The sequence below is a fragment of the Pelecanus crispus genome, chromosome 26 (assembly GCF_030463565.1).
Source record: "Pelecanus crispus isolate bPelCri1 chromosome 26, bPelCri1.pri, whole genome shotgun sequence".
In the NCBI taxonomy this organism is placed as follows: Eukaryota; Metazoa; Chordata; class Aves; order Pelecaniformes; family Pelecanidae; genus Pelecanus; species Pelecanus crispus.
This window is the reverse complement of record NC_134668.1, coordinates 1,511,521-1,538,570: the sequence shown is the minus strand read 5'-3', so window position 1 is coordinate 1,538,570 and position 27,050 is coordinate 1,511,521. Positions and strand designations below refer to the sequence as shown.

Sequence of the window (27,050 nt, the reverse complement as noted above, 5' to 3'; positions counted from 1 at the left end):
TCGAGGGAGCTACGAAGTTTTTATTCTAACGTTGGGACAAAGAGCGCCCCGAAATCAAGTAGCAGAAACATACAGTGCCTGAGATACAGTGCTGCCGAAGTCACTTCGTCTTGCTGGCAAAGCGCTACAAAGGGGCTGAGCTGGGAACAATGACTACTTCAGAGGCCTGGAAACCCTTCCAGGCAGTGGGGAGGTGGGAAATGTAAAAGGGCAAAGGGTTAACACTCTCCTATTCATGGAAAAGGTGAGAGGGACACACTAAAACGCATTAAATATACTATTGCGTCTCTCAGATATGCCTTTAAGCCGATACACGAGGGGCGTATAAATCTTAATTTTTAGCAGGATAAATAGCCCGGGGGCAACAGAAGCCCTAATCAAGAATCTCCAGGGGAAAGGTGCATTTGAGTGCACACAATACCAGTAAAAAGACCTTTTTGTTCCAGGCACAATCTCCAAGTGACCTAACGGAAAAGCATGGAATCCCTCGCCCAGCCGCCCCCTCCGCGCGGGCCGGAGGGGCTCATTCTCCCATGCTCAGCAGAAGGCTGGGAACGCCGCTCCCTGCTTCGCGCAGGGCAGCGTTTCTGCCGTAAACCCAAAACAAAACACGCGCACACACACACACACAAAAAAAAAAAAGACCCTAAACCCCACCTGAATTGTTGAGATTGCTCTTAGGAACCAAACAAAACCCACTTCTCGTCTGTCGAGCCCAGGAGCCATCTGGTTAAGCAGTTTCCGAGACCCAACACTTGCCCTACCGCAAACCTTTGCCATTTAATTGTTAACGCAGGGGTCCCCAGCCCGGCGGGGTCCCTTTGTCCCCAAGGAGAGGGGTGCCCGACTCCGGCTGATCCGCGCCGGAGCCGTATTTACGCGGCACCATAGGGCGCACGGCGCTCCCCACCTAACTTAACGTAGGAGCTACCGCGCCGGAGCGCAGCCTGCGTGGTGACTTGGATGAATTTGAAGCAGAAGAAAGCGTAAAAGTACGCAAAAAGAGCACAAAATTGCCCTGAGGAGCTTACAGATTTAAAAGGTGGGCCAAAAGCACAGAGGACAGAACAAAGCATGGAAGGAGAAAAGCTGGAAACGGGGTCAGCATCTCAATCCTCATTATATTGTAGAGTCTCTGGGGATTTATTGATGAAGACCTACAATAGCATCGCCCAAGGGGAAGCAGAGGGTTCAGAAGCATCCAGGACGCAGGGAATTACGGGGTCCAGGGAACAGATAGAGTCAGCTCAAACCGATGGGAGGGGGAACCAGGGTGGGAGGAACTGGGGTAGAGCAGATGTGCCCCCGCCTCTTCTGGAAGCATCCGTGCCATCCTGCCAGAGGAGGAGCTGGACGCCAACACGTGCTGGCACGCTCCCGTGGCTTGGTAGACTCCAGAGGAGCCTATTTCCAGCAAGAGGCAGGGAAAAAGCCACAACGGATGGATGGCAGAAGCTCAACGCTCGCTAAGGACAAGAGGCTGAGCGGCCACGGGAGCGCACCCACCCACAGCTCGGGCTCAGCCCCACGCCAGCGCTGGGGACCCGGTGCTGAGCGAGGTCCCAGGGGTGCGGGGTCACGCCAACACCCCCGGCACCGTCACTGCTCCCCTCAGCATCCTCGGCCGCTCCCCACCCGCTCAGGAAAAGGTTTTACCTCTGTGTCCTCTGTAGCTCCAGCCCCGGCTGAACTCGTTACAATGCCAAACCGCTCCTTTCTCTTCTTCAGTTTCTCGTCTTCTTCACTCTGGCACAAAGAAGGACGAAGATTTATTTTGTTGGCGATGCCCCAGGGTGCTCGTTTAATGGTAAATCATGTTCCCTCCTACCCCCACTCCTCCCGCAGTCGGCTACCAGAGGACCTGCTAAAAGTTGGAGCAAGGCAGCGGAGACGCCGAGAACGGAGCGGGCTTCTCCTCCACCTTGGCAAAGCGCGCTGGCCGCAGGGGACGCGTCGCACGTGCTGGAGAAGAGCTCCTGCGGAGCATGTCAGATACCGCGGGCGGCTCTGGTCCTGCCACAGCCATCGACGAAGGCGCACAAGGGCAGCGTCCACCTACCAGCCCGCGGCACGACCTCCTCGAATAAAGCCACAGCCCCCCTCAAGCCTGCCCATCGTTACAGCCCCCGTATCGTCTTTGCTCTGAATTTCTTCACGCTCAAAGGCGAGCACGAAGAAAGGTGGAAGGAAAGGACAAGCACCTCGTCACAGCTCCTGTGGCAGGGTGCAGGTGGGCACGTGCGAAGGAAAATCCAACCTCAGCGGCCAGAACCTCACCTTTGTCTGGATGTGGTCTGGGGAGGATTTGGGGGAAGCATCTACGGCTGTGGCAGGGACCTTCGTAACGCCCTTGGGAAAGCGAGCAGTAGGAACCTGACAGTCACCCCAAGGTACGGACGCCACGCCGCTTCTCTCGGAAACATTCCGATTTGGAGATGGAGGCTCAGCACTCACCCCAGCTTCCTCAGTCTCCTTTAGTTTCTTTCCAGCCTGAGCAAGCAAATTTCTACTGACGTTTCCCAGAGCCTTCCGATCCCTGCTTCTCAAGGTTCTCCAAAAAAACGTGGAGGCTTTTTACCTCTGCTGCCATCACCCGTGCTGTCATCTTGATCGCCAGTAATAGCCAAACCCATCATCACCCGTAAAAGCCTCAACGCATCCATTTTCTGAAGATTTATTCCTACCTCTGGTTGTTTCGTGCCTCTTTCAGACCATTTCTACAGTTAAGGCTGCCTGATTACTTTGCTCGGCTCCTACCACTTCTCCCTCCCCTGTCATTAAGCACATCTCAGAGCTCTCACTCCCCATAACCCCATTCCCTACACCTCGTTATCCATGGGAGCGCGGCTCTCGCTCGCCGAAGGGGCCCTGGCCGCGCCGCCCCGACGCACGGCTTCCACCGCCCTGGGGAACCAGAGGTGCCAACGCCATCACCTGGGGTTTAGAGCAAGGGGCAGCAGGAGAGCAGGAGCACCATTTCCAAGAAAATACGCTCCACCCGGATCAACTGGAATTAGCCGGCCAAGCAGAGGAATCAAGCCAGACGCTTATCCGTTTAAGCTTGAGGTCATAAACCACTCCATCAGCAGCCAAATTTGACCGGAGCAGCACCGGGCACCCTGCTAGCGAGCCGCGGGGTAACCTCGCCGTATCAACGCCTTACGTAAACGCCGCAGCAACCCGCCCCGCGCCACGACTCCCGATGCGGACGTGTGTTGTGGCAACAGGGCTGGCCGAGGTGTCTGAACCGAAAGCTCCGAGGTTCTCACAAGCTCCTGCTCCATAGGAAGCCACCAGCAGCCGCGGCCCAAACACGTTCGCTTCCCCCGCTGTCCTCACCGCAGGCACTGCTGCCGAACGCCACGGCAAGCGCTGGCAGCCCCACTGAGCCCGCAGCTTAACCTTCCTTCCCAGAAATCCTCTGCGCAGGACCACGCTTGGAAGACGGCTCTGTCCTCGGGATATCGCCAGCCTCACCCACCTGCTCTACTCTGCCCGTCCTCCTTTCCGTGGTTTGACCGTGAAGCAATGAGCAAAGGTTAAACCAGGCTCTCCCTGCCCTCCCCACTCCCATTTCGTGGAAGACAGCAGGTACGTATTGGTCCTAGGCTCTCGTGGGAGACGCAGCCAAGAGCCTTCTCCCAACCCAGCACCCCACCCAGGTTAGGATTTAGGATTACCCCAGCTTTCGGGAAGAAGCAATGTCCCAGAAAAGCAACAAAACTTGAAGGCTGTGAACAAAGGACGCCGGGAGGGATTATCATCACGGGGACAGGGAAGGGAAGGAAAAGTTGGTCGCCAGAGCAGCGCGACGTATGCGCAAACCGTGGCCACACAAAGCAAATCCACAACCTGGGCATTAGCGACATTAAAAAGGCTCTTAAAAACCATCGCTGCCGCCCGCGTGGTTTAAACGCCACGAGCAAGAGGATGGCCCCAAAGCCACTTTCAAGAAGAAAAGCGCTGTGTCTTTAATAAAAGGACACGGGAGGCTCCCAGGGACTGCACCGAGCTGTAGGTTTTTATTTATTTTTTTGGTAAGCCACCCCCATGCCTCCCGCCCCCACCCCTGCCCTGCAGGGAAAGCACATAACCGTCCTACTAAATCAACACGGTCCTAATGATCTCGCTCACTTGACCCCCTAGCACGACAGTGTCAGATGCAAACACGCGTACAATAAACTTCACTCCATCTTTAGCTTCTCGCTGACAGGTTTTGATTCATGGGGTGCTGAAACCCATCTGAGGAAAATTACCTCTATCAAAACGCTGCTATCTCTGCATCTATCAACCCCTGGTAGTGCCCCGGGGCCGTGCTCCAGCGTGCAAATGGGTGCACCAGCATCTGCAGGGAAAGCTGACCTTTCTGGCAGGATGTCAGATTTATTTTCTAACCTTACTACTTCTAGGCTTGTTCCCTTTGCACTCACGCCATGACAGTTATTTTGTAGTTTGTCTAAAAAAAAAAAAGGGGGGGGTGGGGGAAGGAAGAGGAATAAAAGCTTTTACGAAGGACTCCAAGCCCTGAAGCAAAGTCTTTCCTGCAATCTGGTTACAAGGCAGCATTTACGCAAGGGTAGCGATAGATCTGCGCCGTATGCAGTCCCGAAGCTTTAAATTTTCACCCCTGAACTCTATCTGCGGGACCGCAGGGCACGGCTCCGCACGGGGCTGCTGTCACTAACAGCATCCCACCACCATGGGAATCTGCCTGGGGATCCGCTTCCTCTCCGTGCGAAATCCGGAATCCCTCTTTGTCCGGAATGCCCAGTCTAAACCCCACGGACTCCGGGCACTGAAGGGGCAGACTCTGCAGCACCCCAGGCAGAATCAGGCCCCTCTGGCCCCAAGGCCAATGTCCCCAAGCTGCTGCCTACCCTCTTCCACGCAGGGAATGGGGAAGCGAGGAAAGAGGGCTCGGCCTTCTGGTGAGCCCTGTGCAGCATCCATAGGAACCTCGGGCTTCAAGCGATCTTTTTTATTTTTTCCTTGAAGCAAGTGACATGCGGGAGCTCCCCGGTGTGCACGGGGAGAGGTCCCAAAGGGCAACAGGGGCCGTACAGCTCCAGACTGGAAGAGTGCCTGTCAGCACGGATTAAATCCAGGTTTAACGGCTCGTCCTCTGGCTCACATCGCTTATTCCCAAAAAGAGAGAAGGATCCATTTAAAAACTGGATCGTTCCCTCTCTCCCGGGAGAAGGCCAAGTGCTACTGCTGGTGCTGGAAGAGTTAATGCCAAAAGGCATTAATTCGTGGTTTCCATGGTGCGCGGAGCTCTGGCACTAGCCGCTGCCCTGCCAACAGAGCAGATCCCAGCTCGGGGCAGGCGGAGCACAGCTGGTTACCTCTGAGCAGGACACAGGAGCTCCCTGCAAGGCAGATCTCAGCCCCTGGCTGACAGCAAGCCCGCCGCTCTCCTCTCCCACCTGAGCTCGGCAAGCTGCAATTCCTGCAGCGGTGGAAATGAGGAGCCGCGGCAGCAGCGCTCCGGTGCCGTGTTCTGGTTAACTTACCTGCAGGATTCAAACTTTTACAGAAGGGGAAAAACCCCACCGCTGGCCTCGCTCTTAAAGGGCGGGCAAGCTGATCCCAGATCACCTAAAGGCATCTCACTGCCTCTGGTGTTCGGGGCAAGAAGCAGGACAGGCGTCCTCGGCCCCCAGCGCCTATGAGTTTCTAATAAACGATTCATCACGGGCATCTCTGATGTCCGCACCGAGCGAGCTGCTGCAAAGGACGAGGCCAGCGTGGCCCCGCCAGCCGTTCATACATCCCATTCCGTGTTCACAGCGCCCAAGTCTCGGAGACGTAGATTCAACAGCGGTTGCTCCACGTGCGCGCTATGAAATGAGGCTTCAGGAGCAACGTCGGGCTCATCCCGAGCAGCTGGGTAGGGAGAAGCATGAGGAACCAGCCTGGCTCTCCAGGAGACCCCGGCACAGATTTGGACCAGGGGAAAGGGACCAACGCACGGGAGATGCTCCACGTGTTCAGCTGTCGGCTGCAGCTATCCCGTCGTCAGCTCACAGCTCGCTGCCCTGGCTTGGCCAGGCTCGTTGCGCAGTAACAGCCACGTACAAGGTCAGGCAACAGCTTTCTTCAAAGGGGCAGCTCCCCGACGTGGAGGGAAACGACTCGCTTGGTGCACCCACTCTGTATTTTAAAAGCCCAGGTCGCTATGAAATCTCTGCCCCCGAGGCCAAGTTTCATGCTGCATGGGCAGAGTGCTGCTTTCTCCGCAGATTAAAGCATCCCCAGGAGGAAACTGCTCTGGATTTGTAGATGAAGCCCGGAGTATCCTCATCACAAATGCAGAGAGACAGACACGAGCCTCCGTAATCGCATCCTCGGTGTTTTCATTCTCGGAGAATGGAAGGGTGTGTGCCCACATGTGTGTATAAAACCGGACCCTTCTGGTCACTCTCCTGTATCTCGCTGCAGCATGACGGATGGCAGGATGAAAAGCAGAGCCCCGAGGCTTTCAGGCGATGGTAGATTAATGATGACATGGCCTTGACCTCCAAAAGGTAAAGGTTATGAAACACTCAAGGGTAACTGGGCTTCCAATTTCATACCCGGAGGGTGAATGACAGCAACTGATGGTTTTATTCTCAGAAACACTCCAATCCTAGGACGCACAGCTGTCACCCACCACCTTTTTGAAATTCATCTCAACGTATTTACTCCTCCTGTTTCTTTCCCCTCGCAGTCTCCGAACGCTGCCAAGTCCTCCTGGAGCTGATGCTCCCGTACGCCAGCAAGCGTTCAGCAGGGGACGGGAAGCAACAGGGAAGCCCAGGGTTTATACCGAAATATTCCACGTGTGCCTTACACCCCCTTCCCATTTCCATCCGCAAATTGCCTTTCCCGCAGGAGATCTTCGCCTCACAGCACACAGAGCAGGGCGCAGGAACGAGGAGCGACGCCGGGTTTCACACTCCGCTCCTCCAAAAGCCCGACAGAACACAGGGGTGATCTCGAGCCGCCCCTTTCAACGCAAGTCAGCACAGCTCTTTCATCTCCAACAGCACTTCATGCCTCCAGCCCAGATCTGGAGCTGGTTGCAGAGCGATACATGCCGAGACTGAGCCAGCAGAGATAGTCACAGCCTTTCTCCAAAATACCGCCTACATAAGGACCCCACTTAGATTAGATACATGCGGCAGGAATATACATTAAAGTCCCTATCGCGGTCCTTATACAAACAGTACGCTAGTGTTAGAAGGACCCTCTGTTCCGCTGCCATGTAGGAATGACTTTTAAACAGCACAGCTTATACAAAAATCACACAACGTAGGCGGATCCAAGGGCCTCGACGCGTTTCAGAAACGTCAAACACGGCTTTATCTCCATGGGAAATGGACACCAAACCCCCAGCGCCGGGAGCTCAACGTGGGGACTCAGAGAAACATCCCCTTCACCGTCTCACATCAAGCCGGCGGTGACATCCAACGCGGCTGGGTCTCACCGAGGGTCTCACTCACTCACACCCCGGGCCAGCCTGTGCCCCCGGACGATCGGCACGCTCCCCGCTGTCTCTTCTGGAACTCGATTACAGAATTAGTCCACAAAGTCACCTACAGTTAGAGCAAAGCTTGATCTTTGGGCTCACTTCATCTGTTAAAAACCTACTCTTAAGTGCCGGGGACAAGTCCAGTGCAAGAGCAGACCAAGCTGCGGGTCTCTGAAGATCTTTATTTATCACAGGGGATGGGAAGCAGAAAGAGCACGAGTTGTTTAAAATGCCGTGCCCGTTCTGGTTGCACACCGGGGAGATCCCGATTCACTCAATCACTCTGATGAAGCCTGAGCGACACAGGAGCAGTGCTGCTTTCTTGGACTAACTCACTTTCTCAGCAACGTTTGGTTTTTTTATTTTTTACACAAGCTAAGGGAAACCGGCAACCCCAAGCTCGCTCCTCATCCTTTCTTCCAACATACATCTTGGAAAACAGGTTGGGAAGGCAAAAAAACCAACCCCAAACTAACCCAACTGCAGTGTTTTTCTGTGCATCGCGTTGGGCAGGAGCCGCAACAGCCGGCAGTTCTGAGGTTTTTCTGTGTCAAGACACCACGGCTTTCACAGTTAGAAGTTTATGCTCGCCCCAAACGGGATCAGCAGGGGAGGAAGAGAAGAAAGTCACAGACATGTGCTAAGAGTACACCTGCAACTCTCCCAGCGCCGAGTTGAAAAGCATTCTTCGACTTCGACGTCAGGGATGAAAGAAGCATGTCAGGAATGCCGCACGGCCCAGTGAAGGAGACACATTTCAGGTGCACCACAAAGCAAAAGGCCTCGGAAGGGGCTTTTTATCTCTTTGTACCCGCCGAACAGCATCTTAAATATCATATGGCATTTACAGAGGCTCTTCCCTCCTAAAGCTCACTGGCCCCAGCGTGGGAAGGCTTTGAGGCGAGCCCCCCGCGTTCGGCGCAGACCCCAGGAGCACGTTTAAGAGCGATACACCTGGCTCTGGAGGCCGGCAGAGTTAAAGCCGCTTGGCAGAGCAAGACAGTCTTCCCTCGAAGAGTCCAGCTGTTATTAAAAAGAGGCAATCGGGCGATGACTAAACATGATTTGAATTGCACATTAGCCCCAGATTTAAAAAAAAAAAAAAAACAAATCCATCCTATTCAAACCCAACAAGCGCAAAAACGGCAACACACCACGGCAACATTAACCCTTCCCCTGCAAGCGGCAGTGCAAATCCACGCGCATCTGCAAGGCAGCGCGACATGCCGAGCCCACCACGCTGCCGGCTCCGGCAGCTGAGAAGTGCCCGTCACAGAATCATAGAATCGAATCATGGAATCGTTTAGGTTGGAAAAGCCCTTTAAGATCACCCAGTCCAACCATTAACCCAACACTACCAAGTCCACCACTAAACCAATTAAGGGCAGAGTAGCGATTTCATGTTTCCTGGCTTGGGGGCTGGATTATTTTTTAATGAAAGTAAAACTAGGAATCATTAAGGTTGGAAAAGACCTCTAAGATCATCAGTCCATCAACCCAACACCCCCACGCCCACTAAACCATGTCCCCAAGTGCCACCTCTGCCCGTTTTTTGAACCCCTCCAGGGATGGGGACTCCCCCACCTCTCTGGGCAGCCTGGTCCAATGCTTGACCACTCTTTCCACGAAGCAATTTTTCCTAATATCCAATCTAAACCTCCCCTGGCGCGCCTTGAGACCATTTCCTCTCGTCCTATCGCTGGTTACTTGTCTAAGTGCTGCTGCTTTACAAGCTAGAATAAGCGCCTGTAAAAGGAGATGAAATTGCAGTGAGTTTGTAGAACAAGAAAACTCTTGGGTGCAAACGTGCCCGCTGCAGCTGCCAGGGTGGACAGTGGAGACGATCACCGGAGCCATGCACATTTATTCTCCCGGGGATCCCGGGGCACATAGCTTAATTTTGACTCAAAGGCGGTTTTATCTCCAGGCTCTGTACACATACCCAAGGGCCTGGGAAGCCAGCTGAGCGCTCCCCACTCCTAATCCCAAAGGTAAAAGATTTTTTCAGTCATAAAGTGAAGCAGGTTGGGAGAGAGACCAAAGAGTTTCCTCCTGCTGCCCAGAAGCTCCCAAGGCACCCGTGGCCTGGCAGTGGCTTTGCACCCCACAGATCACTGCAAAGCAGCGTCAGCGGCTCAAGGGAGCAGAGTTAGGGACCCATCAGTTCCAATACAACCGGGAAAACCAAACTGGCCTGCAGGAGGAAACTGCCAAGGGCGGAGTGGCACCTCCCGGTGCAATTTCACTGCCTGGAGTTTAATTATAAGAGACTTTGCGCTAATCTACGAACTACTTCAAGCACTAACCTCCAAGCAGAGAAGCACAGCGCTGGCCGTAACTCAGCCTTTCTCTCACCATTTACACCTGGCTTCTCTTTTTGAGAAGCAGCAGACCAAAGGCTGGATTATCAATTCTCTCCTCGACCCAACCTTTGTTTCTGTGCCAAATAACTGCCTTGAGCCAAGGGCACGCCTGGAGCCTGCACGTCCCCGCGCCGACAGGCCAACCCTTCATGCAAGCAATGCCAGGGGACGGTCCACGCTTGACTTCTAGGCTGGACGCTTGGTTTCTCAGCCTCACCCCACAGACCATCCTCCTCCTCCTGGGCAGCAGCGGCAGGGATGAGCAGAACAGCCCTACCTTCCCGTGGAAAGGCAAAGACAAAATCCTGCGGAGGGAGGACCTGGGGTAGAGGGTCACTCAGATTTTGGACAGGGAACCAAACTCAAGAATTTAGCCGCCCTATCCCAGCAAACAGGAATCGCGCTACAGAAAGAGCCGACATCCAAGAGCATCCAGGGCTGCCTCCAACTGGCAAGGTACCACGGAAAAAACCAGATGTCTGAGTAGCAGGCTAAAAGAGGAAACACGCAGGCTGACAGCCCGCATCCGCGCACAGCCCAGCCCCTCTAGAGTCAGGATCTACGCGGACGCTCATCCCTTCCGCACGTACAAAGTCTTCAGAGCTCTTTCAACCAGAAGAGATAAAAGGCGGTGGGTAAAGCACTCAAAGTCCCTTATGTTTGATCTTTTATGGTCACTTAATTTGGTTTCTCCAGTATCAGTAAAAGCTTCAGATTCTAGCAGAGCTCGAAGGGAAATCTAGGAAGAGAGCTACTGCTCTGCAAATATTCAACTAACTGAACCCCAGTAATTGTTAAATCTGTGTATTTATCCCTCCAGGACGGCAGCTCGCGTGCCAGCTGCACGCCAGAGCAGGAACAGCCTCATCCATGGGGACCCCTCCTCTCCCCTCCCAGCCTGGCTCCCCATACGAACACCCCCTCACTCACTTTTATGTCTTTAAAATAACAAGAATGGCCAGAGCCCAGGCAAAGGTATATCAGCCACTAAATTACCCGTGGAATGTAAGCTGTTCCATCCCAAACATTATTATAAGACCAGGTTTTTAAACAAGCTTCTTCTGGCCCTGCGGGATGAGCCTGGCTGCCTAACGGCCCAACCTACCACAGGACATTACGCAGCCGCAGTTCAACCATCAGAACACCTAAATCCGCGTGTTCCGGCAAAGCCAGGCCGGGGAGACTCCCAGCCACATGCCAGCGGCGTCGCTGCAGGGCACCCGCTCACAGATGCTTTGGTAGAAAAAGGTATTTGAGGTGGTCCTGGATCCGCATTCGGGGGTCTCTAAGCCCCCACGAGGTCAGCGCTCCCCAGCCCTGCGCCCGTCGGTGCCCTAAAGGACCTTCCAGAAAGCGCAGAGCGGGGAAAGATCAGCTCTGCTATCCAATAACCGAATGGGAGAGGGTTTTCTGAGGAAGTGAGGCTTTCCACTGCTGAATTAGTAAGACTAGGAAAACTTTTGGGGACCTAAGAGTGTGGATCGTTTGCATTTACGGAGGTTCTTCTAATGCTCCTACAAAACCATCGGCACTGCACGCGGCCGTGAAGAGGAAGCTCAGAGTCCCCCTCAAAAACCACAGCCACGAACCAAAGACTTGGTGCAACATCACGGCAGAGCCCAGCGCTGCCGGGGGATGCAAACCCATTAAACCTCCCAAGAACAGAAAGAGCCACTTAAGTTATCTTAATTAAAAGGATTAAACGGAAAGGAGGGGATCCCCGGCAGAACCGCGCAAGGTTCAATTCGCCCGCAGACGTTCCTCGCGGCCCCCCCTCCGCATGCACACAGTGCACGCACCCCTCCGCGCGTTTCACAACGGGGTTTTTTTTGGGGGGGGGGGGGGGGGGGGGGGCCTGTTTTTATTTTTGTCCTCTGCAGTGAAGAGGGGTTAAGGGGAAACCTGACTTTGTTTCTCCGCTTGAGACTCGAATAGGCTCTGGAAGGCCGGGAGCGAGAGCCGGGTCTGCCATTCTTCCCCAGCCGCTCCTCCAAATTCCTGCAGCCAAATGGTTCAAGAGCCCCTGAATGGGACATAATGACATCATTGATTGAATCATAATAGAGGGGGAAAGGGGGGGTGGGGAAAAGATGTATTTGTGTTACAGACAAAAGCGAAGTTCTGTTTCACAGCGGGGACCAATGAAGAACCAGATGACTGGGCAGAGGGAGGTCAGAGAGTCCCCCCCAGCATTGTCCCCCCCGGGAGCGAGCCCTTCGCCACTCCCCAAAGGTTTGTCCGGGATGCGGAGCCCTTTCAGGCGGCGCGGGGATCAATGCGCGACCAGGAGTCCCCCTGACCCCGCACAGCGCTCTCGTCATTTATTTTTAAGATGACATCGTGGGTGTGTGTAAGCGCGCGTAAAGGGCTGGGGCGGAGGGGGAAGCGCTTCCCAAGGAATGATGGTAAACACCAAATCACTTCAGGAGCCGGAGCCGGCGGCAGACGGGAGCGACAGCGCAGCGCTGAGCCACGCAGTCACTTCGCGTTTGTTCCTTTCGCGGCGGCTTTTTCCCCTTTGCGCTAGGACCGCGCGAACGCGTAACCACAGTTTTGGGACCGGGTTAGCCGAGCCACGCTGGTGCTGCACCGCCACGCTGGTGCTGCACCGCCACGCTGGTGCTGCACCGCCACGCTGGTGCTGCACCGCCACGCTGGTGCTGCACCGCCACGCTGGTGCTGCAGCCCAGCAGAAGACCCTCCGAGCCCTTTCAGAGGGCAGCTGGATGCCAAGTTGACATTTCTATTGAAAACAAAGTCAGGGGTTGCTTCAACCGCTGTTTTCACATCCTGCCCAGGCAAAGGCTAGAGAAAACATCACATGATACCCAGTAAGCGCTGAAAAGATAACGAAAGCCGCAGTCTTATCGAGCGTAGGAGGGCGTAAGATGTTCTTATCGGGTGTAAGATGTTCTCATGTGCCCAACCACGAGAGTTTCCAGTACAAAGAGAAGGACAGTGACACAGCGTACGGACCCAAGCACAACCCTGGAGACTGCTCTTGTGCGTAGGAGAGCCGAGGGCAGGCTCCGGGCACCTCGCACCTCCCCAGGGTGGCACACGGGCTCCGCACAGCACCTCCCTCTGCTCTACAGCCCGAAACCCTCACGACCAGGTCATTCACACCCCAAATTCCCACGGGACCAACACCCCAGTCGCTTTAAGCACCGACCACAGTAAAAGGCAGCTCCACCTTTGCCTGACGTGGAGCTTATTCACGGGGATGCGAGAACTAAGCCCTTGCAAAGCCCCTGGTGAAGTGCAAAGTCGGAAGGTCCAGAATTGAAAATTCAGGAAAGCCCTGGCAGGTAAGGAACAGAATCCCCAGCACAGCACGTGCAAGAGGGACGGGAGAGTTCTGTCTGGAAGCAGCTTCACCAAAGGCTCTGGGGAGATGGGGAAGAGCCTGGTCACGGTGACGCCTGCTGACGTGCGTGGCAGCCAGAAAACAGCCAGCGCGATGGGAGAAAACACCACGACCAAGAAACACGCAGGGTGGCTCTGCAACCCCAGCACTGGCCACAGCACCCTGCTCGCTGCCATCGCACAACACCCGTGCCACTGCCCCGGCCGGCCGAGAAGGGGAAGAAGCCGGTGGCAAGATTTACAAGAGTGTGGGTAGCTGAGGCAGCAGGAGAGAGGGAAATTATTTTGGATGTGCTGGAGAGGAAATGCCAGAGGGGAGGAAATAACAGCAGCTGAGAGCACAGGTGACCGAGGGTCACAGCACAGGCACCGGGGAAGGGACGCTTCGAGACGCCGGCTCGCCGGCTTTCCAGCCCCTCGGGCACAGCGACTTACCCGCTGCACAGCTGAACTTGAACCCTTCTGGCACAAGTGAGTTTTAGGGGAGCAGCAGGAAAGCACCGGCACCTCCGCCAAGGCAGCAGGATGGGCTTCCCGGGAGCGCTACGCTTGCGTTCCTGTGTGGTTATGTGCCTGCAGGCACGCCGTCAGTCTGAAACCATGAAATTACGCTCCCACCTGAAAAGCGTAACTTGTCGTTTGCTACAACACACCTAAGGCTCCTCATACCTTGTGCGGCATGACCGAGCTTTGCGTCTCATTAACTTCACTACTTCCTATTAGCGTGACTTATTCCCAGGGGCAGGGAGTAGACCGTTTAGAAGAGCAACAAGTATTATGCCACTAAAACAGCGGAGAGACTGTAGAGGCAGGAAACTTGAGCATTTTTCAAGCTTTTAAGATCTACCTAGTCCAGAAAGGGCGACAATCCCTTGAAAGGCGTCTCAATCCAATCCTTGTGTTTCAAATTCATCTTTACTCCCCTGCACAGGAATCAACCCGCACGGAGTCAGGCTCGCAGCAGCCTGCAATACGTGACCATCGAACACACCAGCGCAGAGGCTGGTTTTTCCCCCACGCACAGCGATTGCAGTGGCCAGGTCCACATCACCTCAAGCTCCTTAGGGCTTCAGCGAGGTTTCTGCCGCTAGCAGCAAACCTCGATTTCTTTTCCCCCCTGCATACCAGTCTAGAGTTAGTCTAGAGTTATTTGCAAACAAGGCTGGCTGGAGAAAACTCCTTATTTGCCTTCTAGGAAACACAAGACCCTAATTGCCTTGCACAATCCCATTGAATGCCAGCTGCATCACCAGGGATCGGGACTGGAAACCACAAATCCACCCCCTCTTCCCAGAAGAGATTGTTGCATTGCCCTTGGCTGGAGCGCATCAGGCCAGCAAAGACCACCACGGCCCTCACGGGGAAACTATTGCTTTGTCTTAAATGAAAAAACACAAAAGGGGAAAAAAAAATTGAGGTCCGTTAAACCTTTACATTCGTCCTGTAACCTCAGGTCTGATTTTCCACGTGGCTGCAGCCCTATGAAGGTGTGGGTTCACCTTCAAGCACACCGGTAAGCCACGCGCCGGCACTGCCGAGCCTTCCCTTCCCGTGCCCACGTCTCCAGCAGCGGCTGCTCTGCCCTGCGCCCCGCAGCCCGGGTCAGAGCCGGGGCCGGGCTGTAGCACGCCACGCAGCCCGCGTTCAACGGCATCCGACAGCCTTTGTCCAGAGGCATGCCGGTGCTGAGCTTCACCACGTCCGGGATGGGGACAGGGAGGGCTCTCTGGGTGCAGGAGTGTTAACAACAAGCCTACAACACCCCTGCCATTACAAAGGGCGAATGTAAACATCTCACCCGCCCTGCCCTCTGCCCAGGGATGCTGCCTGCGCCGGCGATTTGGTCGACGCCAACCCCTTCCCTGAGCGACCCCCGGGAGGGGGCAGGGGCGGCGGAGGCCTCGCTTACAGCACCCTTGTGTTAAAACGTCCATGACTGCCGGCACTATTCTTCACCTTGTCACTTCCCATTATCTTAAACCAACAGGCCCGCATTCAGCGGCTCAACTTGGAAAATAGTGACGTCGCTTCGCAGGGCTTGGGGGCAGGAGAGGCAGCGAGGGGACAGGCGGCGCGCACCGATAGTTACGGCGGCACGCAGCTGAAGCACGCAGCGAGCCAAACACGGACCCACGCGGGGCTCCTGCCCAGGAGCCAGGAAAGAAAAATAAGTTCTTTGAGGATTAGTGCGCAGCTTCTATAAACCCTTACAGGGGCCAGCTGGAAACTCTCCAGCATTTACCTGCAAAAGCATTAAGGCTGGAGTGCCCCAAAACCGCTTTTTCTCTCCTCAAGACTGAGGTTTACCTTTTGATACGGACGCTGTTACCTGTCGGCAGTCAGTCCTGCTCAGCAACAGCTAAGGCAAAAAAAAAAAAACCAAAAAGGCACAAAACAGCTCAGCCGCCTTCGAGTCATCTGCTGCTGAGCCCTCCCCAAGCAGTCCCACCGTGAGCACGGACAAACGGCCTCTGGACGCACAGAATCGCATCTCACCAGCTTCGACGCTCCTTGCTAGTTGCATTATTTTGTATCTGGATCTTCCAACTCTGTTTCTGCACACCCATGCAAGTCTAGCTGCATTCTTCTATCTGACCTAGTTTCTACTTTCTGCAGGACTACAGAAAAGGTCCTGTAACAAGTAAAAACATGAGGGGTGTTTTAGAGGGCTTTGCTTTCATTTTACTCTTTAAACCAGGACTATTTTTTAATCTTCTCCCTCTGTAAATCCAGCTGCCTTAGTTACCACTAGTCCAACTCAGAGGGAGATGGAAAATCCTTTAAAAATTACCTAAAGCAGCTTTTTTAAATACCTACAAATATTAAGATTTAAAAGCACAATGTCACGGGAATTTCAGGGCATGGGGAAAGAGCGCGGTACCGGGACTCTGCCCACAGAAGCGCTCTCATTCACCGTGCAGTCTATCGTGACATACCAGCTCCTCCGCATCTGGCACGCTACCCTGCCTGTTCACTGTGATGCTGCTCCAAGGGAGGAAAAAAAAAACTTCTTTCACGTGGCTGATTTAAGAAGTGCCAAGTGCTCCATAAGCCCATTCAAAAAGCAGAACTCGTGCAGCGGTCCTGAAGAGGAAGGATGCACGGACAACACGCAGATGAGCCATCAACTTCTCGGGACAAATACAATCTCGCTACGACTTTGTGGCGCGGTGAAGCCACTTTGCTGAGCCGTCTTTCATATATATTCTAATCACAATGCACTACAGAAGGTAAAAGAGAAGGTGAGAGAGAAAGAGGAATTAAGACGAAGCACGTGGAAAGAGAAGGGGCTGGGTTATAACCTGGAGGAGACGGCTCTCCTCCACTCTGCCACAGCAGAGACGGGGTAGAAAGCAGAGGACAGCAACAGAAAGGCATAAAGCTGATGACAGCCAGAAAAAGTGAAGTTTGGGGGTGGAAAAAAAAGTAATATTCAGGGGCACATGCCCTTTCAAAGAATGCAGGAGCCATGTCTTCAAAGTGACAGCACAAGGCATTTCTTGACGACAAACTGGCCACATAAGCCCATCATGCTTCTCAAAAACACAGGCGTATACCACCACGCGTGACACGTCCGTCCCTGGCGCGAGCTAGCAACAATCCTCGTCCACGAAGCCTTTCTCCTTTCCTCTGCCAACATCAGCACGTCTCCCCCACCACCACCCTTCGCCTCCTTGGTGGTTAATAGCTTCTCATCCGGGGCTGGCAGGGGGTGTTTGGAAAGATTGCAGGCAGAAAAATTATCCAGGAAAAGGATTCCTCCTCAGCACGTTATTATAAGCTTGCTGGAAGCCAAACAATTAAGGCAATTGTTTTCTCTCTCTCATTTAGCTATTTTGTACACACACAGACTTTCTGCTGGTCCACTGACCCCTGCTCTCCTCCAACACCACACGAACGTCACGCAGTCGGCCTGCCAGCTCCGGCCAGCTGATCTCAGGCGAGCGCAGCTCTTATCTGCTCCACGTAAAACACATTCTCATTAACCGGAATTAAACCAGCAGTAATCTAGAATCACGACTGCTGGCTGTACGAGAACATTAACTCTTCCTAGTCAGGACAGTCAGCACCTTTTGCTACAGGGGATACTTTGGCATCCTGTGCTGCTACTGCTGCTCAGGATCCAGCCTGGGACGCCTGCAGGGCTCTTGACATGTCTTATGGCTACAACGCTCCAGCTGTGAAATGGAGGACTTCATCTTAGAACAGAATCATAGAATGGTTTAGGTTGGAAAAGCCCTTTAAGATCACCCAGTCCAACCATTAACCTACACTACCAAGTCCACCACTAAACCAATCAAGGGGAGAGTAGCAATTTCATGTTTCCTGGCTTGGGGGCTGGATTATTTTTTAATGAAAGTAAAAACTAGGAATCATTAAGGTTGGACAGGCCCTCTAAGATCATCAGTCCAACCATCAACCCAACACCCCCATGCCCACTAAACCATGTCCCCAAGTGCCACCTCTGCCCATTTTTTGAACCCCTCCAGGGATGGGGACTCCCCCACCTCTCTAGGCAGCCTGGTCCAATGCTTTGACTACTCTTTCCGTGAAGAAATTTTTCCTAATATCCAACCTAAACCTGCCCTGGCGCAGCTTGAGGCCATTTCCTCTCATCCTATCGCTGGTTACATGGGAGAAGAGACCAACCCCCACCTCACTGCACCCTCCTTGTAGCACAACCAGGCAAAGACAAATGAAGTTAGTCAAGGTGACACCCGCTTTGAGAGTCGCGCTCCCCACTCCGCCTCTCCGACACAGAAACTTCCCCCTGCCCCAAGAAGTCACTGAGCTGGTGATGGGACAGGTTCCCCACGACGCGGAACAGGAACGCTAGGCGCGCAAACGGAGATTTGCGGCAACAAAAATCCTTTGTTTCACCCCCAGCTCAGGGAAAGGCGCTGGGGAGAAGAGGGCTCCGAGTGGGGACTCCTGACTCGGGGCGACCTCGGAGCAGTCGCCTCACCTCTCTGCTCCCAACCTCCGAACGGCCGAGGGTTAATCAGCTAATTGTTCATAAGGCAGTTTGAGACCTCCACCTTAAAGAGGAGCTATAAAAGCCAATTATTTTAGTCATCTGTTCGGATCGGGAAAGGTATTTGATAATGTAATACAAAGGTGGCAAACAGAGCTTTTATGTTATCCCAAGGGCTCTCGCTGTCCATTTGGTGCCAACACTTTCTCAGCAGGAGACTTACAAGGCTATTTTATACATAAAGAGCAAACCACCCCCTTGGAGAAATGCTTCTGAATCGCAGCCACGGCGCAGGCAGCTCCCTCTGCAGCGTCCAACCCTGCATATAAAACACGCAGCTAAACATCCTCCCCGGGGAGCGGAGAGTTTGAGTGTTACAGGGAGCAGCTGCTATAGAGAGGGAACATTTACAAGTGTGGGGGGTTAAGTACAACTAACAGGAGTCAAGGGATGGTAGCTTTAGGTCAGCCAGCGTGTGCTTTAACAGGAGGCCTCGGAGGGGAGAGTCAGTGCTACGGGGAGATAAACGCTTGCTTGATTTATTTTAAAAATTAATTTGATGGCCCCGTGCTGCCTTGAGACAAATGAGCACCTGCCTCTTCTGCTCCAGCACCGCCAACCTTTCTGTTCGCCTGCTCTCCTCCCAGCGACCCGGGTCTCGCTTTCCCTTTAGGCAGAGAGGAAGAGGATTTTAAACTTGAAAGATTTCCACCCCAGAGGGCTAACAGAGGGGGAAGGGGGGTTCAAAGCTACAGATGAGTTCACAGCCACTAACGCAGCTCTGCATTTGCTCCCTGCTCACAGCGGGTCTGAAATCCCCCTTAGCTACGATTCTCCCCCCCACATCCCTACCCCTCCCCAAACCAATTTGAATAGGAAATGAAGTGTGGCTCCGTGGAGACAATGGTTTATTGTAAAGTTTTTGCTGCGACGCACGGTATAAAAACCTGCCAAGACACATGTAAACATTCGCAACTGCCAGGCTCCTCCGTAATGAAAAGCTATAAAGAACACCCAGGTGGGAAGCACAATACTACCAGCTAATTAAAGTAACCAATAATATTCCTCCCAGGAATGCAAGAGTGTGTTCCGCTCAGTGGGAGAAGCCACTTCTAAGCCCATGAACTCGGCTTCCTGGTGGAGCAAACAAAAAAGGGACACGGCGCGGGGAGGCGAGCCCTGCCGCCGGACACCGCTCCGCAGAGCGCGCGGCCGGAGCTCGCGGGGGACACAAAGCCCGGCATCGGGCAATCTGGAGGCGAGAGCCAGCCCTGCCACCGACTCCTGACCTTGGGCGAGTCATTTTCCCCGCCGGTGGGTCTCCATCTGTACAACGGGGAGCAGTTCATTAGTAAACAGCGAGCCGCGTTCGCCGGTGAACGGCTCGGGGAGATCAGACCTCGCACTTCACCGGTTTCAGGTTTTTGGCACATACAGGGGCCACAGCGCAACCCGGGAAGCCCGCTCCTTCCATAAGCCCCGGCTTTATTAAGCTGCAGCCACATAATTCTACCCAGGGAAGGCCACGGCCATAAACATTGACAAGGCATATATTCCTCCTGAAAAATGGGAGCTCCTAGTGACAGGGTTAATGATGTTTGAGCAGCCTCTCACCCTGAGCTCCACATATCCCAGCTTTAATGCACTGGCCTCCTTCCCCCACCCCCAAAGGGACAGGAGAGGGAAGGGGGGGGGAACAGCGACCTCCAATGCCAGATATTTTCTACATCAGTGAATTCCCAGGGCCAGCGGAATAAAGCAGAACACTCGTACGTGGAGAAACAGGCAGCAAAAAAGGTCAAATCCATCCCCCTGAGGAGGAGAGGGGCTTATTTCACAGGGATGGAGAGAAGATGAACCTCCCCTGGCTCTTACCCTTTTCCGCATCGAGAGGAGAGGTCTCCATGCCAACATTATCCAGCTGTTACAGCTGGACAATTCTTTTTCACTCACCACTATTTCTGAACAGTGCTGCAGCACGAGGTTCGTTACAGCTCAGAAGAAGAAAAGGCTATTTTTGTTTGCGAAGCGCACAGAATGTTGTATTAATCTCAGAGCATATATTTATCCTCTCTTCTGTTTTCCCCAAACACGCTAAAGTCATCTTTTCTCCCCGGTTTGCTACAGAACACATTCAGGCAAGGGATTACCGCGCCGGTAAGCGCGCCATTCTCCGGCACACGTTTACCTCCAAGCACACCCTGCGGCCCCCCAGCACGCTCAGCGCCCTTCGGCAAAGCCCACCCTTCCAGCTGGAGGGTCCTTCGGGCCCCCATCTCCTGCCCCACTGACAGACCCCTGCAGTCAGCCCCAGCACGTCAGGGCTGAGCTAAATCAGCTGCTAGGTATGAGGACCAGAAGAGGGGTTACGCTTGTGCGTGTTTCTCCCCTGGAAAAAAATAAATAGCTTTAAGACCAAATTCATCCCCCTACAAAGCTCATCTCATTTGTACTTCAAAGAGTTATTTCCTACCAGGGAGCTCTGGACGCCTTCTCTTCAGAGAGCTCATTACCTTGCTCTTTACAGACTCGGCTCCTACCCCAATCAGAAATGTCCCGCTTACGCAGCGCGAGTCAAATGCCTGAACGCAAACCAATTACACAGCCCGCTAAACGGTGTCTCTTCCCACGTTAAAATTTGGATGAAGGGTCTTAAAATTCAACACCTCTATTCAGCAGTCGTAACTCTCTCAAAACCGTATCAAGAATAACACACACAAAAACAAACAGAAGGAAAGATGAAGGAAACAGAGTTGACAAGACTCCCCCGGGGTCCGGGGCCCATGCCGCTGCATTAATAACAAGATGTAAAACCTCAAGCAGCACGAAGGCTTTGAACGGTCACGGCACGCTACGAGCTGGAGCACCGGGATAATCGGGAGGTGCAAAGAGTGTCCTGGAGGCCAAGGCACCTTACCTTCTTGGAGAGCGAGGAGACATTCAACCCAAATCTTTGAGCCCTTTCCTTTAATTTATCCATGTTTACCTATAAAGACATAGGAAACAATTTATATATATATTTTTTTTAAATCACCATCACTCAAGTTACAGGGATGGAGATAAGGTCACCTCGCGGAAAAGCCTCGCGGAACAGACTCGTGCACAGCGATCAGCCCCAGGGAACACCGGGGCACCGTGCCGCGCCGACATGCAGCAGCGACAGCTCCTGCCAGCACCGCGGGCCGCAAGACAGAACCAGCGTCCCAAAGGAGGCGGCCAGAAACTGCCAATCTGCCCCTTCGCTTCCTCAAACCAACCGCAGGATCAACACCCCGGGTGCCGGTCCCACTCCTGAAGGAGCGGCTGTTTCAGTGTCACCGTGAGCCAGCTGTAGCTGCTACCTTTCCTGTAGCGGTCTCGTCAACACAAACAGAAAATAAACAGCCTTGTAGGCGAATTTGCCAGTACTCTTAAAAGTTACGACTGCTATCTGGCTGCCGCAGGTTTAAGCCATTGTTTCACCCTCACCCTTCCAAAACTATTGTGTCACACCTAAGCGGGCTTCCAGACCAAGCAGCTTCCCAACACATCGCCCAGCCTGACCGGTTTCCCAGAGAGGCGTCAGCCGCCGTTACGGCATTTATCCCTAACGAACACAGAGCTTCCGGGACAAGCCTTCCACAGCACGTAGTTCTGCAGAGGAAACACTGGTGCTATTCTGCCTCGCAGATGCTCACGCAAGATCTTTTACGCCCCTGGCACCAGAGAAACCTATAACCTTGCCCAGTGACAGATCTTGTCGTGGCTTAACTGTTCCGCTCATCCTCAGCCGAGCATGCAAATACCGAGCCGGCTGCCCGGTGTGACAGAGCTCTCAGCCCCGCACACTTTGGTTCCTCCTACTTAGAGCTGGAAGTCGGACAGGCAAAGCAGCACTGGCCATTAAAAGCAGAGTAGTTTACTACAGGTTGTTCATCATTTCCAGTCCTGAAGCATAATTTAAGCAATTAAAAAAAGAGAATGAAAATCAGACATATTTTAAAAAAAAAAAAAAACCACAGCAAATATCCATCTTTGCTCCTTTCAGCATTTCATTCTAACATCAGCCCATCTGAGAAAACTGCCGTAAAATGCAGCCACAGGGATGGGAACCCCTCAAGCTCAGGGCAGGCCACACATCCAGGTGGGTTATGCCATTAACTTTCACTCCACATACGTTGTTCCTGGACCATTTTGGTAGTTTTTACCCCTGGAGACGGGAACCTCGTTCTACAAATTACAACACGTGTTAAGGGCCTGACCAGCAGTAACTCGAAAACAAGAAGCATTTCTTACCGTGGGTTTGCTGTCTGCAGAGAGGCCTGAAATGAGGAGGCAAGAAAGAGAAATCCCAGTTAGAGAAGAACAAACGTCAGGGGCAGCATCTTATCTAAAAGGAGGTGCAGTAAAGTCACAGCGCTGCCTGAAGCAGCCCTGCACCCATCCCGCCACAGACTAGTGAAGAACCACTGTCTCATTTTTCCCAGCTTCTATCTCTGCTTACGACAGAACGAGTCTCCCAATTTCTTTTTCACCTTCAAATCAGCTTCTCCACCCGCAAAACTGCCGCCAATCCCACCCCACTAAGACAACTTTGGCATTCGAACCCGACATTTTATGAAGGCAAACAAAGTTTGGCGCTCTGTTCGAGGATATCACAGGAAAATCTGGCTAGTGTCTTCCAGTTGTGCTTAGGAAAAAAAAAAAAAGATGCTGGGAAAAGTGTCTGAACCACCAAGCGAACAAGATGTGTCCTTTTCTTCCCGATTCTACAACACATGTTCGGAGCTCCCGGGTGTGGTCAGGAAAAGGGACAGAAGCGAAAACAAAGGTAGTCCCACTGGCAATTTTTTTTTCAAGGAATAATCAAATATTTGCAGTAAGGTCGCTCCATGGATTGGTTCTGCTTCACCTCCTCACCTTTAGTCGAAACTGTGGCCAAACCAAACCTGCCGAAGGTAAACAGAGCTTAGTCAGAGACGGGGGCAAAGATAAGGTCAGCCGGTACCTGACACGGCAGGTCTTATGTGTGAACTTTTCCTTCAAATACTTTCCATGAGAGTACTTGAGTAAAACTGGTTTGGGGGCAGGATCAACTGGAACACGCTATTATTGGCTAATGCAATCACCACAGCAACTCCTGCGCTTACTCTGCGTACAGCAATTCCCCACTTTCTTCATAAAACCAACTTCAAAGTCCAGAACGCTAGTCGGATCACCAGCAGTTCACCATTTTTCCCTTTCATTGCCCTGTCTTTCCAGAATAACCATGAAAACTGCCAGAAATTTCACCGGTATTTTAGCCCAAGCAACCAGTAAAGCATGCATCAAGCACTCCACGGTCAGACACAGCCCAAATTTGGCACGGGGGGTCTCCCGCCTCATGAGGAGCACCACCTCCCGGCAGGTATAACAAAGCACGGGGCTGCAAACCCTCCAGTAATCCTGTCCACCGCTTGTTCAGGCTGGGGACAACCTCCATCTCATTTTTCAGGCTCCTCCCCGGCGTTGTTGTCCCACTGCCCGAGCACAGAGCTGCATTCACCTCACACCAACACAACCTGCCACTGGCAGACGTGTCCGGAGAGGTCTCCTCCCAAGCAAGAAGAAGGGAGAAGGCTCCAAGCGTAGACTCACCGAGCTGCCCGCGCTGCCTTCTTGCTCTCCAGGCTCACGGGCACGTTGAAGCGTTCAGCCCTCTTCTGCATTCGCTGGAGGAGGGAGAGAAAGGAACCAAGTGAGGAAAAGCGAAGGTTTGAAGGGTGCAGAAAAGAGGTTCTGCGGATGGAGAGAAGCAGGGAAACCCAAAACGCGGTGGACTAACGCTCCACCGTGCCCTGCTAGACCAGCAGCATGCAGCCTGGAAAGGGGAAAAACATCCCCCTGCACCCGCAGGTACAGGGAGAGACGCTGCAGGCACCTTCCCTCGGCTTGTGCCACCCAGGAAGCCACCCCACAGCCCCCAGGACGTGCGCTTGACCAAAAGGTGCTCTCTCACGGTTCTGATAAACACAGCCCTAATAAAAAAAGCTAATAAAAAAAGGTATGCCATTACTCTGCTGCTCAGGGAGTGTTCCTAGGAAAGGAGACGTGCCAAAAGAGAACGGGACCAGGGAGCTGACAGAGACAGGCGACTATTTTAAGACGATACAAGGCTGCAACTGTGCCGGAGGCCGGCGTGCCAGCACGCAGGCTGGAGTGCTGCGCACCTCGCCCAGGGAAGCCCTCGTGCCAGAGGGAAAGGAGCAGCGCTCCTGGCAGGGACTACAAAGGGAGCAGCCCTGACTTCCCTCCCGGAGGCAGGAAGCGAGCGGTAGGCAAAACCGGCTTCGGCTGATTTGCAAGAAGAGAGGCAAACAAGATTTCCTTTTCTTCCCCCCTAAGCAAAAGGCCAAATATGCTAGAAAAGGGGTTGGGGGTGGTGGTGGTGTTTGTTTTCAGGGAACTTATTTATTTGGCACAAGCCTTTTCACAAGAGACCGACACTATTCATGCAGTTGGCTCAGCCTCGCAAGCAGAGTTTGCCATTAGCAGTGCAATTCAAGATGAAATTCAGCTACGTAGAAAGGACTCTGCCTGCTGCCCTTGCTGCAGGCAGGGCTTGCCTGGCTTAGAGCACGTTGCCCTGGGCACGGAAAAACTTGGAAGCATCGGAAGTGCAAGGGTTTGCACCTACGAGTATTAAATCCCCTTAAAAGCTTAAGGGAAATACTTAACATTTTATTATTACACAAGGGCCCAAAAATGTGTTTGGTGTTTTAAAGGTTAGAGAAACAGATATTATTTTAACGGAAACATTTACTTTAGCCAAAAGCACAGTGAGGAGCGTAATAAACATGTGCATCAAAACATAAATGTTTAGAAAAGATGGATTAGGAACACCACTCCTAACCGTGTCAGTACTGGGGAACTTTTACTCAACCGAGTAGAAACAATAAAGACAGAAAAATGTACCACACGGGTCAAAGCGTATTTCCTTATTCTTTCGGACGCTTTGAAGAACATCCAAAAGGAATACCTGAAGGGGCAGCTTCTGAAAGGACTCTCGACTACAGACAAGCCACGCCAGAGCAGAGCAGAGGCTCCAGTACCCCAGCGTCCCCCCGAAGGTGACGGTCACACGCGGATGGGTGGTCTGCCTCCTCCACGCCCTCCCAGGCTCCAGTAATCCACAGCAAACGACTGACTGACTTTTAGGCTGCGCTCACATTTGCATTCGTTTATCCCTGACGGGCGCCTTTCCTCAGGAATGTGTCTCCTGGTTTTTTGAACTCATCTGTATTTCTAGCATCTGTAAGAGCCCACATTAACAGCCTCCAGCGTTCAATTATGCATCGTACAGGGAAAATAATTCCCTTTTATCTTCAAAAACCATCTACGACATAATTTTGCTGAGACCTGATTCACACTCAATCAAAAAAAAAAGTGGATTTCCTACGAATAGAACAGCAGAACTCAGAGAAAAACAAAGCCTAACTTCAGCAAGTTCGCCTAATGAGCTCTTTAAGCAGCTACAGCCACGGGCAGCCCCACATCACGGGGCACATGGCTCCTTCAGCTCACATCAGGTACCGCATTTCCCCTCATTACTCCTTCACTGAGGTTATAATCCTCCGCTTGCGACATCACCCTGGTTGCTGTGGAAATGATCGTGTCCCAAACAGAAGATTAAAACTCTAAAGTAGTGGCAAACAGCAGGGAGACAAGAATCATGTTTTCACAGCGATTTCTTCCGTATGGAACACGAGCAAAAAAATAAGGGGGAGGATTAGAGACCCACAATCAGATTCCTGAAACTCAAAAGTTTCGCAAAGTTTTCCCAGAGGAATCGGCAGCTTCTAAGTGTGTTTGTTTTAAATAAGCCCAGCAAATGTAAGTGACAAAGTTAGAGAAGATAAAGATGAGATGATCTGTTAGCTCGTATCAGCTCCTCCCCAACCGATTACTCCCTGAAGCGTATCCTCAACAAAAGCTTTGTAGTTTTACATCTCTGAAGCAATCGGGCTTGCAGCAAGTCCCGAGGGACAGGGATGTGCCATGGCCTGGTGAACTCCGCAGCGGAACTTTTCATCTTCGCAATAGCAGGAAACACAATTTATACACCAGAGTCATAACAGAGGCGGTTCAAGTCTATCAGCCTTTCTCATCCAGAGCAGGGGACGCTACGGGGCAAAGTCCATCTGTGTCTGCGATGGAACGACACCCCAGCAATGACTCAGCTTGTCGCTGCTAAGTTGGAAATATTGAGGTAGGGTCAACGGTGGTTGGTGGCGGAAAGCAACGGCAGCGAGCAGCAAGGAAAGAGGCATTAACGGACAATTGAGAGAAACATTCCTTAAGGCCTAGCGGCAAAATGAAACGTGCCATGGGGTCACCGCCCTGCCAGGTCACTCCACAGCCAGCGACCGGTCATTAATATAAAATCAAGGAAAAATAAAGCAGGTTTACAATGGAAACACTGACACAGCCCCAGCAGCACACAAAAGAGACTCTGAATGAAGCGAGTAAGGAAACCGACACCTCGGAGGATGAAGTAGCGGAAGGAACCTTACCTCCATCTGCGATATTTCTGACGTTATTTTCACTACCTTCTTTTCCGTAATCCTAGAGGTGTTGGGAAAGAGAGAAATCAGTCAGAACAGCTCCCGCTGGTTTCACAGGCATGCCCCCCTGGGAGAGGTATTGGGGTTCTCTTCCCAGCCACCCACCTCTGGAAACACCACCACCACCTGAACTGAGGGCCTGTTTTTAAAACGAAAGCAGCCACAAGCCAGCATCCCCCTTATGAGGGCAAGTTTAGAGCCAGATATCGATGCTAAAGTGAAGTATGAAGCCTGTGAAACTTAATAACCGA

At 52.8% G+C, this 27,050-nt stretch overlaps 1 protein-coding gene across 2 annotated transcripts in view; it reads right to left on the bottom strand.

Annotated features, from left to right (window-relative positions):
- SARNP (SAP domain containing ribonucleoprotein) overlaps positions 1-27,050 on the bottom strand; it is a 32,982-nt gene that overhangs the window by 2,550 nt on the left and 3,382 nt on the right. The window contains exons 5-10 of one of the 2 annotated variants that reach the window (XM_075725009.1): positions 26,749-26,800; positions 23,834-23,907; positions 23,117-23,145; positions 22,493-22,518; positions 21,135-21,203; positions 1,657-1,746 (exon numbers count right to left, since the gene is read on the bottom strand). In XM_075725009.1, coding sequence (XP_075581124.1) covers positions 1,657-1,746; positions 21,135-21,203; positions 22,493-22,518; positions 23,117-23,145; positions 23,834-23,907; positions 26,749-26,800 — 340 coding nt within the window. The remainder of the gene's footprint in view (positions 1-1,656; positions 1,747-21,134; positions 21,204-22,492; positions 22,519-23,116; positions 23,146-23,833; positions 23,908-26,748; positions 26,801-27,050) is intronic. The other variant, XM_075725010.1, reaches the window with a different exon arrangement.